The sequence below is a fragment of the Dromiciops gliroides genome, chromosome 1, assembly GCF_019393635.1.
Source record: "Dromiciops gliroides isolate mDroGli1 chromosome 1, mDroGli1.pri, whole genome shotgun sequence".
NCBI classification, from domain to species: domain Eukaryota; kingdom Metazoa; phylum Chordata; class Mammalia; order Microbiotheria; family Microbiotheriidae; genus Dromiciops; species Dromiciops gliroides.
The window spans coordinates 694,237,631-694,251,723 of record NC_057861.1 but is presented as its reverse complement, the minus strand read 5'-3'; the positions used below and the strand labels follow the sequence as shown (position 1 = coordinate 694,251,723).

General features: G+C 37.7%; 1 protein-coding gene across 1 annotated transcript; it reads left to right on the top strand.

Moving 5' to 3' along the window:
- Positions 1–200: 200 nt before the first annotated feature.
- SEC61G (SEC61 translocon subunit gamma) lies at positions 201–10,274 on the top strand. Its single transcript, XM_043978894.1, has 4 exons — positions 201–339; positions 4,496–4,595; positions 6,483–6,585; positions 10,114–10,274. Exons 2-4 carry the CDS (start codon positions 4,502–4,504, stop codon positions 10,121–10,123), a joined length of 207 nt encoding a protein of 68 aa, XP_043834829.1. The 5' UTR covers positions 201–339; positions 4,496–4,501; the 3' UTR covers positions 10,124–10,274.
- Positions 10,275–14,093: the final 3,819 nt, after the last annotated feature.

The following is a 14,093-nucleotide window of genomic DNA, read 5'->3' as shown; positions in this document are numbered from 1 at the left end:
GGAGCGAGAGGAGAACGGAGGCTGCCTGGAGCCAAACTTCATGAAGGTGAGACGGCGAAACGGAAAAGTTCTGACTAAGGGACGATAAGTAGGCGAGTCCGAAGAGTTGCCACAGCAACCCGTCCCCAACAACTGGTTTGTACTAACAAGCTTCCGGGAAATTGCGTGGGCAGGCACGCAAGGCGTTCGTTCTGCGTCTGCGCAAGCGTGCCTGTGGGTGGAGCAGTGACCCGGTTGGGAGGGCGGGGGTATGGCTGACAGTTTCCGGTTCCTCCTCGGGTAGTAAGCTTTCCTCCGAGTGGTTACGTGTCTTTTGGATCTGGAGCATCGGTTGTGCAGGTGAGGGTGTCTCGTGGGGCGGGAGGGTCCGAGGCCCGCGCGTGCCGGTGTTTTATGAAGCGCATTGGGCCGAGGGCCCACCGCCACGAGCTGCCGGTTCTGCCCGAGACCGTGGCTCGCGGGCGGTGCCGTAGACAGGGACTCCCCCACCCTGTCCCGGCCCGGCCCAGCCTCCATCTCCAACTCCCGGCAGGGGCCGGGCGCTGCCGTTACCACGCGCAAGGGGGCAGGGGGCTTCGGCCCCTTAGGGCGGTCTCGCTGGCAAGACGGCCCTATGTGGCGGCGAAGAGCCCGCTCCGCGCCGCCCTGCGGCCCGGAGGGCGAGGGCGGCCACCAGCGGTCCGCGCTGCTGCCGGGCTGGGGGCTCCGGGCCCAGGCCTGGGTCGCCGCCCTCTCGGCCTCCTCTGTGGCGTCCCTTTGTGGGGTGTGCCTTCCTTGGGAACTTTCGTCTCCAGCCACGGTACAGCCGTGGGGTGACTGGCTGCTAGCCGCCCCTACCCCCGGGCACGGGGGCGGGCGGGGGAGAGGGGCACCTCGGGGTGACCCCCTGGGTGTCATAGGGGGTGGGGTAGTCATGTACAGGAAAAGAGCGTAGCGGGTGCCAAGACCTCTGGCTTCTTGCAATGAACCCACAGGTGACTTGAGACTTAGTTCCCCATGGAGGAGGGGGTTGCACCCCATGGTCTCTGAGGTCTCTCTCTCCCAGTGCTCAAGATCTCTGCTTTGGAGTTCCCTGGAAAGGACGACTCCAGACTGAAGTTCTTGCCACGCAGCACTTATTCGTTGGCAATGGATTGAACTCCGAGTTTTTCATTTATCTTAAGATATTGCCCATCAAACATTTACACTTGGTGTCCCTTGGGACAGGGTATTCCAAAATTCAATTCATTTCAACAAGCATTTTTTTTTAAGTTCAACAAGTCTATTGGTTTTTTCTTTTTTAACCAGGCATTTCTTTTCCCTAGGTTCTGAGCATAGAAGGACAAAAACAGTCAAGGATTTGGGGTTGTACTTGGGTGGGAAAAAAACACTTAAACTAATAGAACGATTATATACACAAAATAGAACTACTTTGCATTTATTATATTATCTGTGATGAATGCAAAATGATTTACTATACATATAGTATGGGGTGTGTGTATATACATACATACACATACACATGTATATTTTGTTGTTGTCATTTCAGCCCTGTTTGATTGACTCTGACCCCATTTGGGGTTTTCTTGGCAAAGATAACTAGAATGGATTGCCATTTCCTTTTCTAGCTCATTTTACAGATGAGAAAACTGAGGCAGACAGGGTGAAGTGACTTGCCCAGAGCCACATGGCTACATATACATATGTATATATACACACATCCATATACATACATATATGTATGGGCAGCTACTTGGTGCAGTGGATAGAGCATGAGTCACGAAAACTCATCTTCTTGAGTTCAAATCTGGCCTCATTTACTAGTTGTGTGACCCTGGGCAAGTCACTTAATTCTGTTTGCCTCAGTTTCCTCATCTGTAAAATGAACTGGAGAAGGAAATGGCAAACCACCTAAGTAGCTTTGTCAAGAAAATCCCAAAATGGGTCTGAAAGAGTTGGACATGATTGAACAACAGCACATGTGGTTTTGTGTGTGTGTGTGTGTGTGTGTGTGTGTGTGTGTGTGTGTGTGTGTGTGTATGTATACATACACACGTATATAAAATACAGTGTGATTTTTATGGAGGCCAGGCTTCAAGCCTTGGATAGGCTAGCAACCCCAGGTTACATAAACTTGCCTCAGCCAATTCTTTAGACTGGTAATTCTCAGTGTTTTGCCTCTTTCCTACCATATCAAACTAGAAAAGCTTCTAGTAGTAGTGGTGGTAGTGGTAATAGTAGTAACAGTAGTAATAGTTGTATTTGTTGGAAATGGACTATCAGCCTAAGTTCAGAGAGGCTCATGGCCAATTTGGGCACAGGATGGTGAATTTCTTTAACTGTAGCAACTAAGACCGATAACTTTGTAGAGAAGTTGTGATCTGCATTGGTAATGGGGAAAGATAGGCATTTATTTATATCCTGCTTTAAAGTTTGCAAAGCTTTTTACATAGATCCTTTTGAGCCTTACAACAAATACTGGAGCCAGATGTTGTTATCCGCATTCTGTAGCTGAGGAAACTAAGGTTCAGGGGTTAAGTGCCTCGCCCATGGTTGCAAAAATAATAAAGATGCATGAAGGAAATAATCTAGTGAAAGAACGAATAGCTGTGACCGTGGGCAAGTGACTTAGCTACATTGCCTCACAAAAACAAAAGAACTGAAGATAGTTGAAAGAGGCTTTATATTGAAATAAGGATTATGGTTACAAAAATGCTCTTATTTTAAGTGTTTATGGCATGTTTTGATGTATTTTGACATTTTTTAATTGAAAAGGAAGGGGGGAAAGCCCCTTTATCCTACCCTTTAATAGGGATACCTCTAAAATTTAAGTGATTAATCATTGCTTCAAGCACTTATAGGGATTGTGTATGTGTGGGGTGGGGCACAGATTTCAACTACAAATTAAATAGAATTAGCAGTTAGTTGTGGGTTTTTGTTTTTGTTTGTTATTGCTGGGCATTGAGGGTTGTGACTTGCCCAGGGTCACAGAGCTAGTAGCAGTTAGTTGTTAAGAAGATAATGGAATCTGTCTAGAAGTCATTAAAAGGTAAAGTCTATAATCTATTAATTTCATAGTTTTAGAGTGGGATGAGACCTGTTAGGTTATCTAGTTCAACCTCCCCAATTTTAGAGATGAAGGAAATAGGCTAGTGAGCTTAACAATTTTATCAGCAGGTTCAGAGTTTGCTCCTTGTAAAAATGTGCTCAATTGTAGTTTTAGTTTTGTTCAGTACATTGGAGATGGTTTAACTTATCTCACACTTTTCTTTACCCATATCGTTTATGTGATTGCTGACTCAGTGTGTTCTAGAATAATAATTGATAGAAACATGTTGATCAGAAATTTAGTCTTGGAAGATGACTAGAGGTCCTCTAGTACATCATTTTCATTCAAAAGATGAGGAAAGAAATTCAGAGAGTTATCTGAAGTGATTTGCTCAAGGTCACACTGGCAGTGTTCAGAAACCAAATTAAAATTCAGATCCCTTGACTATGAATCTAGTGTTTCTCCCACTGTACTATGCTGATGTAAGTCAAGTGCTTTGTAAACCATTAATAATAACGGTATGACTATCGTTTTTATTGCATTTTAAAGTTTACAAAAATGCTTTGCATATGTTAACTCATTTAATCCTCCAGTGAAACAGGTGATAGTTTTCCATTTTACAGATGAGTAAACAGTTACATAGAAGTTATGTGATTGTCCCTGCTTACGTTAGACAGTAAGTATCTTAGGCAGGTTTCAAACTCATTTCCTTACTCCAACTCTTTGTTCTCCATCTACTGGGAGCATTGTTTTATATATCAGTTGTTATTTTGCATAATCATCATAAGAACCCTTCAGATAGTTAAGAGACTTTCCTGCTTCCTACCTCCCTTTCCAGGCTTGCTGCCTCCCTGCCACCTCTCTCATTTTCTTTCTGCCTCCCACTATACTGTAAGTATACTTGAGTTCTGTGGACTTAATGGGGCTAGGGAAATAAGCATTTACATAGCACCTATCATGCTGAGTGGTTTATAGATATCTCATTTGATCCTCAAGATGCTTCAAGGTAGGTGTGATTATCCCCATTTTAGAGGGGGAAACTGAGGCCCACTGAGGTTAAGGAACTTGCCCCTACGTTATACAGCTTAGTGTTTGTGGCTTAATTTAAACTCAGTGCTCTAGTCTCTGAGTCACCTAGCTGCCTCAATATAACCTAGGGAAGAGAAGGGCCTGGTTTAAAAAAAAAAAAAAGTAGGCCTGTTGAAATTTTTTTTAAATGCTTGTTGAAATGAATTGTCATATTTGTCTCGTCAGCGTTGCTGGTTTTCTTAATGGCAATTGCAAATATGGTCCTGAGTGGAGAACCCGTTGCAACTGTACCTCCAGTTCTATTCTGATCTTTGAAATATCTTTTTCAAGCTTAATCGGCCCTCTAATTGTGACCTCTTTAGTAATATGATCTAACCAAATGAGCAGATGTTTGACATACAACTAATTTAATACTATACTGTGTCTTTGTTTAAACAGATAGTCATGGATCAGGTAATGCAATTTGTTGAACCTAGTCGGCAGTTTGTGAAGGACTCAATTCGGCTTGTCAAAAGATGTACCAAGCCAGATAGAAAAGGTAAAGTCTGCCAGTCACTTAACTTTTCCTTTTGTTTACCCCTTCCTATATTTGTTTTTTACTTTCTTTGTATTTTTTTCTTTATGAATTTTCTTGGCATTATTGTCTCTATAATTCCTTTTTAACACAGTTCATTCTCTTTTGTAAAGTTCCCTGGTGTAACTACTATCTCAAATTGGGACAGAGTATTTATTACTAGCCTGAGTACTTACTTGTTTTACAAGTGCCTACATTCTCCACCCCCCCTCCCCATCTATAAACCTCTTTTAGTTTGCAACATTATAGCATAAAAGAAAGATTGCCTTTTCTATTTTCTATATGTAAAGTGCTAGTTTTCTTCCTTCTCATTAACTCATCACTTTGTCTTCTAGCTTTTAAATTTTCTTTTAAAAAAGTAGCTACTTGCCATATTTCTTATCCTTTAGGACCTTAAATTGATTGGCTTTTTTAGTCACATCAGATTGAACAATGAATGAATAATGGAACTTGTTCTATCAATGAATTCTTTCTTCTTAAAGTAGAAAATTATATTTATTGATGATCAGTTATGTGCCTATCGTTTGCCTAAATTATACTAATCCAAACTCATCTTTTTGTTCATCGTTACCAATCTTTCAAACTAGTATTGATTTTTCCTAAAGTTTTTCCTAAAGTAATGCATTTTTCCTTTCATTTCCCAATTTATTTTTTAGTGTTTTAAATTACAATCATGTGGATTTATGTGGTGTTTATTGTAAAAACTTTATCTGCTAATCCTAATAGGAACATTATATTTGTATTTAAGTTGCAGATGTTTTATGGCAAAGCTAATTAATGAATTGAGCAAACATCATTATGTCATCTTCATTTTCTCCTACCACTTAGAGTTATCCCTTATAACAGCAGTTTTCAAAGAGTGGTCCAGGGACCCTTTCAGGGAGTCCATGAGATCAACACTATTTTCATCAAAATACTAAGACATTTTAATTTCTAATATTGCTAAATATCAATATCTAAACTCGCATTAAAATCTCTTTTGGGGGGTGGTGCTCAGCTTTTAAGAGTGTAAAAAGGGTCCTAGGACCAAAACGTGTTATGCCTTATAAAACAGAATAAAAAAGAGAAAAAAGGTAATTAAACAAAACTATCACATCAACAGAATATAATAGTATGTCCAGTGGTTTACACCCATAATCTTGCTGTTTCTGCAAAGAAGGGAGGCAGAGATCTATTCGTTGCTCCTTTGGGATCAGATATCAGTATCCAGTTTAATTTTTTTTTCCCCTTTTTATTTGCATTGTAATTGTATTTATCATTTTTTTGGTTCTTCTCACTTCCCTTTTCATTGGTTTATGTCTACCCTTGCATCTCTGTATTATTCATATTCTTCATCACTTATGGCTTCATAATAGTCCATTACATTTCATGTACAATTTGTTAAACCAATCCTGCCAGTCCATGCGCAACTACATTGTTCCACTTCTTTGCTACTTCAAAAAATGCTGCTCTAAATATTTTGTTGTATAGGGGACCTTTCTAACTTTTAACTCCTTGGGGTACATTTTAGATGTTGGGATTCTGGGGACAAACGCATAGAGATTTTAGTCGCTTCATAGCATAATTTCCCATTGCTTCCAGAATTGTTGGACAAATTCACAGCTCCACCTATAGCATGTTTTTAGTGTGCCTGCCTTTTCATAATCCCACTAATATTGACCATCCCCATCTTCTCTCATCTTTAATAGGGTGACTGTTTTTGAATGTATGTCCACATTTATTTAAATTTATACATTTAAGAGGGAATCTGTTTGCTAGTCATGTCATATAAATCATACTTGATCTTTTTTTTGCCATTATGCAATTAAAAATAAATAAAATAAAATAAATTATCTATCTTCTTAATTACAGAATTCCAGAAGATCGCTATGGCAACAGCAATTGGATTTGCTATAATGGGATTCATTGGTTTTTTTGTTAAATTGATCCATATCCCTATTAATAACATCATTGTGTAAGTAACTTTTATCGAATGGACTTTCTTAGTTGGAGTTAAATCTGTAATTCTTTGAGTTAACTAGGTACAACTAAGGATTTTTTTGGTATTCTTATGTGTAGTCTATAGTTTAAAATAACATACAAATCAGTTTACAATTCTCAAAGACCTTTCCTATTTGTCATAAGATTTTTTGTGTTTTTTTTTTCCTGTAAGTATATTTAAATTTTGTAAATATTTGGGTGAAATGTCAGGATTTTTTAAAGCCTATGAGCCTTTAACATTGTATAACTCGTAAAAATATTGCCTTATATTCATCCATTAGACATTAAGAACCTGCAAATAGAATATTATCAAGTCTACTTTTTTGATTTATGATGAGAAAGGTAATCTTGCTAATAGGCACCAATTTTGTTGTTGTTGGTGGTGGTGGTTTTTTTTTTTTTTTTTTGCTTTTTGCAGGACAATGAGGGTTAAGTGACTTGCCCAGGGTCACACAACTAGTAAGTGTCAAGTGTCTGAGGCTGGATTTGAACTCATGTCCTCCTGAATCCAGGGCTGGTGCTTTATCCACTGCACCACTTTAGCTGCCCCCTAGGCACCAATAATTTAAGAGTATACTACAAAAATCTTTTTTTTTTTTTTTAAGTTATGTGCTATATAATTGACTCCATCATGTTAAAGGTAGAGTGACTTCTTAGTGCAATAGTATGAATACATCAGCTGTTACTATTGGGATTTATATGTAATAAATTTCCATTGTCCTTTATAACTATCATATTGATAATTTTCCTTTTCTATAATCAGTCTGCTGAAAGATTACAACTAGATATTTTAGATTTAATTTTCATACCAAGTACTTTGTCCTACTTCAAACAGACTAATGCATCACTATTATAGAGGTCATGTTGTAAATGTTGACAGATGAGTGACTGTAGATGCTATATAGATTTCTAATATGAGTTAAATGAAAGGCAACTAATGTGTGATCCTAGAATCAGAGTTGGAAGGGATCTTTGGTATCACCTTGCCTAACCTACTGTGCAAGACAGTTTCCTTTACAATATCCCTGACAATTGGCTATCAAAGCTCTTCTAGTTAAGGTAGGGAGGTCATCTTCCTTAAAAAGTGGTCTGTTCCTTATTCACTTAAAGGTCACTACTTTGTTAGAACTAAGGAGAGACCTGGAGTAATGAAAAGCATATTGACATAGGAGTCTTGCCTCCAAGTCTTAAGTGTGATCACAGGACCAACATTATCTTTCTGACCTTTAGTTTTTCTCATCTATAGAATGGAGATCATAAGCGAACCTACCTCAGAGTTGTTAAGAACAAATAAGATAATAAATAGAAAGCTGCTTCAAGCTTTAAAGCAGATGTATAAATGTTAGCAATTACCATTATGCTAAAAAAGAGTTGGAAGACCTGGGTTCAAACTATCTGGCTGACACTTACCCTTCGAAAGGACACTATGAAGGGGTTTTAGAGATCATCTAGTCCACCCTCCCTATTGACAGGAGAAAAAAATGAGGCTCAGAGCAGTGAGACACAGCTAGTAAGTGTCAGAGCTAGGACTAGCTAGGCTGTGTTACCAGGGGGTAAAACTCTATTTCTCTGAGCCTCAGGTTCCTCATCTGTAAAATGGGGATATTTTTTGTACTTATATTTTCCAAGATTGCTGTGGGAAAAGTGTTTTGTAAACCTTAAAGCACTGTGTTAATGAGTTCTTTTAATTATCAAAATCATTATCCTACTTTGTATTGAACTAAAATTTGCTTCCTTGTAGCTTCTGCTCATTGATACATAGTTCTCAAATAAGTCTTCTTCATAATAAGCCCATCAGATATTTATTCTTAGTTCCTTCAGCTGTTGGATGTGTAAAACTCTTTGCCAACTCTTAGTACCCCATATAAACATTAGCTTCTAATATTGGCCATCTCTTGATGTGTTCCAGTTTGTCAATACCCTGAAGAATGTAACACTTTTTATAGCACTCAGCATGCAGTACCATAGTCTGACTATGACAATATATATTAGGACTATTTCAATTTCTTAATACTGTGTTTCTGTTAATATAAACTAAGATTAAGTTAGCTTTTTTTGGGCTATTATACTGTTAGCTCATATTGAGATTGTAGTTAGTGAACTTAAACCCATAAATATTTTCACTGAAAGAAGACAGTTCTTTCCACACTAAACATCCTGATAGCTTATTTATTTGAACCTAAACATAGGGCTTCATTTTTGCCTGGTGAATTTCATTTTATTAATTTCAAGCCTTAGGTTATTGATTCTTGATCCTGTCATTGAGTGATGAGCTTCCCCTGAAAATTTTATGGGTATATCATATCTTTCTGGAAATCACTAGGAAAAAATATTGAACAGGACAGATAATTCTTAATGCTTCTTCCTCCCCCCCCCCCCTTTTTGGCACAGTACTGGAGATTTCTTCCATATATTGGAGGACATTATCTATCAGTCCATTAAGTGTCCTTTTGCAGTTATTCAACCAGGGTTTTTGTGTGTTTGTTGGTTTGGGGATGAGGGAAAAGACAACCTGCTTCTTTCGGATATCCTTCAAAGATAGGGCCAGCTATCTAATCTTGTAAGATTAGAAAGGTAGTTAAGTAGGCAGTTTATTGAACTCATCTGAATAGTTTTTGTCCCCATGAATGATTACAAGTCCTAAAATACTTGCAAAATAGCTTATTCTCTGTTATGAAGCTGCCATGCCTATTCTTCAAGGTTAGACAAGAGCATATGCTAGTTTAACAGTACAAACAAGTTAGCAGGACTTGAGATGCATCAGTAGCATCACAACACAGGTAACATTTGATTTCAGAACTAAGCTTAACACAAATCTAAAAGAGTCACTAGTGTATCTTAGAAAAATAGGTATGTTAGACAATGCCAAATTTACCTACATACAGTAACAGGTAAATGTTATCATTTCCTGAAGATAATATGTAAAGTCTTAACAGGTTTACATGTCAGTTATTTCAAGTTCTTGTGCTTATAATAAAAGCACAAACTATATTTTTGTGTTGTTAAACTTCAAAACTTATTTTAACAGCAGAATAGACCTGCTTCTTATAGGCCAGTTTTATTATGGTGACCTTTTTGCCAGGAGACAGCTTCTTCCCTTGTAAAAAGAGGCAGACAGAAAAGGGATATTATTTCCCCATAATCTACAATTTATCCATATGTCTCTGACTTTCTATAATTTATTTTACCAGCATTTCCAGGCAGATCCATTTTCCGTAACATTACTCTATTATTTATTCTTTAGTTCATATTTAAATCTATAACAATATTATAAGAAACTGCTAAAATCAGGATATACTGTGTTATTAGCATTCCCCTGCCCTGATATACCAGTCTTGATCTATAAATTACCTTTTGGCTATTAAAATTGATTTTTTTGTAGCTTATCATGCTCAATAAATGATGAATGAATGAATGACACTGAAAAACTGAAATTACTTTATTTTGATTGATTAAAGTAAAATTTATCTATTCAAAACTTTAAAAAAATTTTATTTTACAGTGGTGGCTGAATACTTCTGGAAGATGTTTGCTGCTTCAAGCTTGATGGACAAGTTTGGGGTTGGGAAGGTGTTGGCTTTGTTCACTTAGTAAAAATTTTGTCTTATGTGGTTTACCTCCCTGGTATTTTCAATGTCTGAATTAAAATAACTTTTACAAGAATCTGAACTTCCCCGACCATCCTTATTGAATGAGAAATAATTGGTTGCCATAATTTACATACTTTTTCTTAGCCTAGAGGAAGATAGGCATTTTGATTTTCTGTCAGATTTTCCATTTCAGCTATAAGGGAAAATGTTAGAAGATTGAAATATTGAAGTGCTGTAGATAGAAGATATAAGGAAGATAAAAGACAGCAGGGGACTTTTTAGGGAAGATGATAGAGCTCATTTGTAAATGCTTGTAATGAAATGAAGGAAGCTAGTGAAGGTTAGTAATAGCCACAAGGAACAGTTCAAGTAACAAATTGGAAAAGGTAAATCAATAACCATTCCTCTAGGCAGACTGGTGGGGTTCTTGTGACTGCTTTAGTACTTAATTTTATTTAAAAAGTTCATCAACAGGGGCAGCTAAATGGCGCAATGGATAGAGCACTGGCCCTGTATTCAATAGTACCTGAATTCATATCCGGCCTCAGACACTTACCACTTACTATGTGACCCTGGGCAAGTCACTTAACCCCAATTGCCTCACCAAAAGAAAAAAAAATTCATCGACACATATGACTAATATAGCATATTTTCTATAAATTTTTCCCTTCATCTTAAAATTTTCATTTTTCCTTTTAAGATCTTTTACCCTAATTTCCCAAAAGATATTTTGATAATCAGACGTACAATTGAATTTCTTGAGTTTTTCAGTCATGTTAATTGGTACTTATTGTCCAGTAAGTTTTTTTAGAAATTACATAAGAAAATGCCAACCCTTTGAGACCCTTGAGGAATGAATGTGGTCAGCCAAATTTTCAAAAAGCTTACCTTGAAGTTCCATAATTAATTTTTATGGGAACCATATTTTTTTGAATTCTTTCTAAAATGTATTACACACATGGGGCAGCTAGGTGGCACAGTGGATAGAGCACCGGCCCTGAAGTCAGGAGTACCTGAGTTCAAATCCTGCCTCAGGCACTTAACACTTACTAGCTGTGTGACCCTGGGCAAGTCACTTAACCCCAATTGCCTCACTAAAAAAAAAAAAAATGTATTACACACTTTCCTGGCCCTGAACATAATTTAACCGTTCTTAGACTCAAGGTAAACACTGTGATCATCCATTTTTGTATTATGTCAAAATACAATGATGGATACCCATAAAAGTATGGAAGGTTTGATATAAATAGCTACTTGGCTTCTATGCTAGAGGGCCTTAGACTGAACTGCTGTTTATATTGATGTCTATTTTTTCTATTCTCTTTTATTTAGAATTTTATTTTTCTTAAATTACATGTAAAAACAAATTTTAACATTTATTTATATATATATATATATATTTTTTTTTTTGGTGAGGCAATTGGGGTTAAGTGACTTGCCCAGAGTCACACAGTAAGTGCCAAGTGTCTGAGGCTGGATTTGAACTCAGGTCCTCCTGAATCCAGGGCCGGTGCTCTATCCACTGTGCCACCTAGCTGCCCCTTAACATTGAGTTTTAAAACTTTGTGTTCCAAGTTCTCTCCCCCCCCCCCAAGAGCTCAAGCAGTTCAATATAAGTTATACATGGGTAGTCATGCAAAACATTTCCACATTAGTCAGGTTGTGAAAGAAAACACACACACACACACACACACACACACACACACACCTTTAGAAAAAGGAACTAACAAAAAATATGCTTCAACCTATTCAGATACCATCAGTTCTTCCTCTAGATGGATTGCATTTTTCTTAAGTCCTTCAGAGTTGGATCATTGGATCATTGTATTGCTGAAAATAAGTCATTCATAGCAGATCAAATTATAATATTACCGTTACTTTGTATACAGTACATTTCACTTTGCATCAGCTCATATAAGTCCAGGTTTTTCTGATTTTTTTTTTATACTAATCTACATTTATATAGTACTTTAAAGAGAGATTTCCTTATAATAAACCCATGATGTTGATTATTGCAACAGCAATAATAGATAACATTTATATAGTACCTTATACCTGACAAAGAATTTTCTTCACAATAGCCCACCAAAGTACCATACTGTGATAAAATAATGGGATTTGGCAGACACCCAGGGGCTCCACCTGAAGATTGATTTAGAATTGATTGAATTGGGTGAGACTGAGAAACTGATTCAGAACCTACTTAAGAATGATTAAATGGAGACCACACCTGGCTGGCCCTGAGTGTTGTTCTCAGAGGCTGTGGACTACTACATCAACAGGAGACCACCCTCAACCAATCAGCTTGAAGGACCTCCCCTTTTGGGGAGGGAGACAGGAACTGGGAAGCTGTCTGGATCACTGGATTTTCTCTTTTCGTTCAAGAACTGGCACATGGCAGCAGATGGAGAAAAGGAGGATCTCTTTTCGTTTGGGACTTTGGCTTAGTGGGAGACAGAGAAAAGGCAGACAGAGCAAAAGTAGAAAGTAGATAGACTTTTCTGGTGTTACAGGATCCCATGTGTTGTCTTTGCTATTTAATAAATCCTTAAAAGCCTAAACTGTTGCTGAATTTATCAGTAAACCTTAGCCAGTTTCCCCCAAAAAACTGGGGGGGCAGGTTAGGACCCACATTAGATTTTAAACATCACAATACAGTTTATCATCATCATTTGCTGTCTAGTTTTTAAAAATTGTCTTTGCCTACCTATTCTGTCCTATCCCCCATCTAATTTCCTGTTTTCAACCTTCATCTTGTGGGTTTGCAAACCCGATCTAGATAACACAAGTTATTTTAAATTTGAATAAAGACTTGAGCCACTTTGGAGCATCAGTTGTATTTTGCTACTCAAAGGCCTTTTTGCTTTGTTCCTGGATCTTGAAAAGTTCTCTGGGTAGGGAGGTTGCCATATCACAAAGATCCAGATAGGCAAAATGTAATCATACCTGCTTTATCTTTATAACATTTTATCCATTTAATGAGTTGCTATGGTGAAAGAAGTTAATCACCTGGTAAGCCAGCCCGGTCCTTGGACTCAGAATAGTGTCATCTGGCACCAGGCTTGCATTTAATATCTTCAGTAAGTTTTAGAACCTACTAGAGCTTAGCCCTAAATAGGATAAATGTTAATATTTTTAATTTAGTATAAAAATGCATTTTGAGTAAAATTAGAAGGATGAAAATACTTATCATTATATGTAGGGTAATAGCTTCCAACTCATTTCAGAAGATATCTATATGTCTTTGCAGATATTTATTAGTCTTTTCTGTGTCTTAAAATTTTATTAAGATTTCCAAAGGCTTGTGTATTGTGTGTGTGTGTAAGAAACAAAATGAGTGCTCAAGAAATGTCAATTGGACCCATTATTAGTTGGGCTTTAGAACCTCTTTCTCATCTAAAACATAGTTATTGGCAATTATCTACCACAAAAAATGTCCCAGTGGTTCCACTGTGCTAGGAATGGTGGACTGACTTTTTTTTTTTTCTATTTGGACTACAGCATAGAAAGTAATGACTACAGAGAGGAAGCAATTTTTAAAAATACATGTTTTGAGAGTGGGTTGGAAGTGCAACAGCCAGCTACTCAAGGACCTGGGCCTGATTTTGCTGTTGATTAGTATGAAAGCCCCAGTTTCTGACCTAGGCTGATTCATCCCTCCTGGTGGTGCCAAATTCCCCCTTCCCTTCTACCCTTTCTCCCATTGGCTCGCCATATTGGCGTAGACCCATGATTGCCTTTAGCCCTACTGCAGCTCACATCTCCCGAGTTCAAGTGATTCATTAACTTCAACCTCTCCCAGGCCTAGCAAATTTTATTTTGTTTTCTTTTGGCAGAAATATCTGGCTTTTAAAATAAGCAGTGACACAAAACTGATCTTATACGAGTAGAA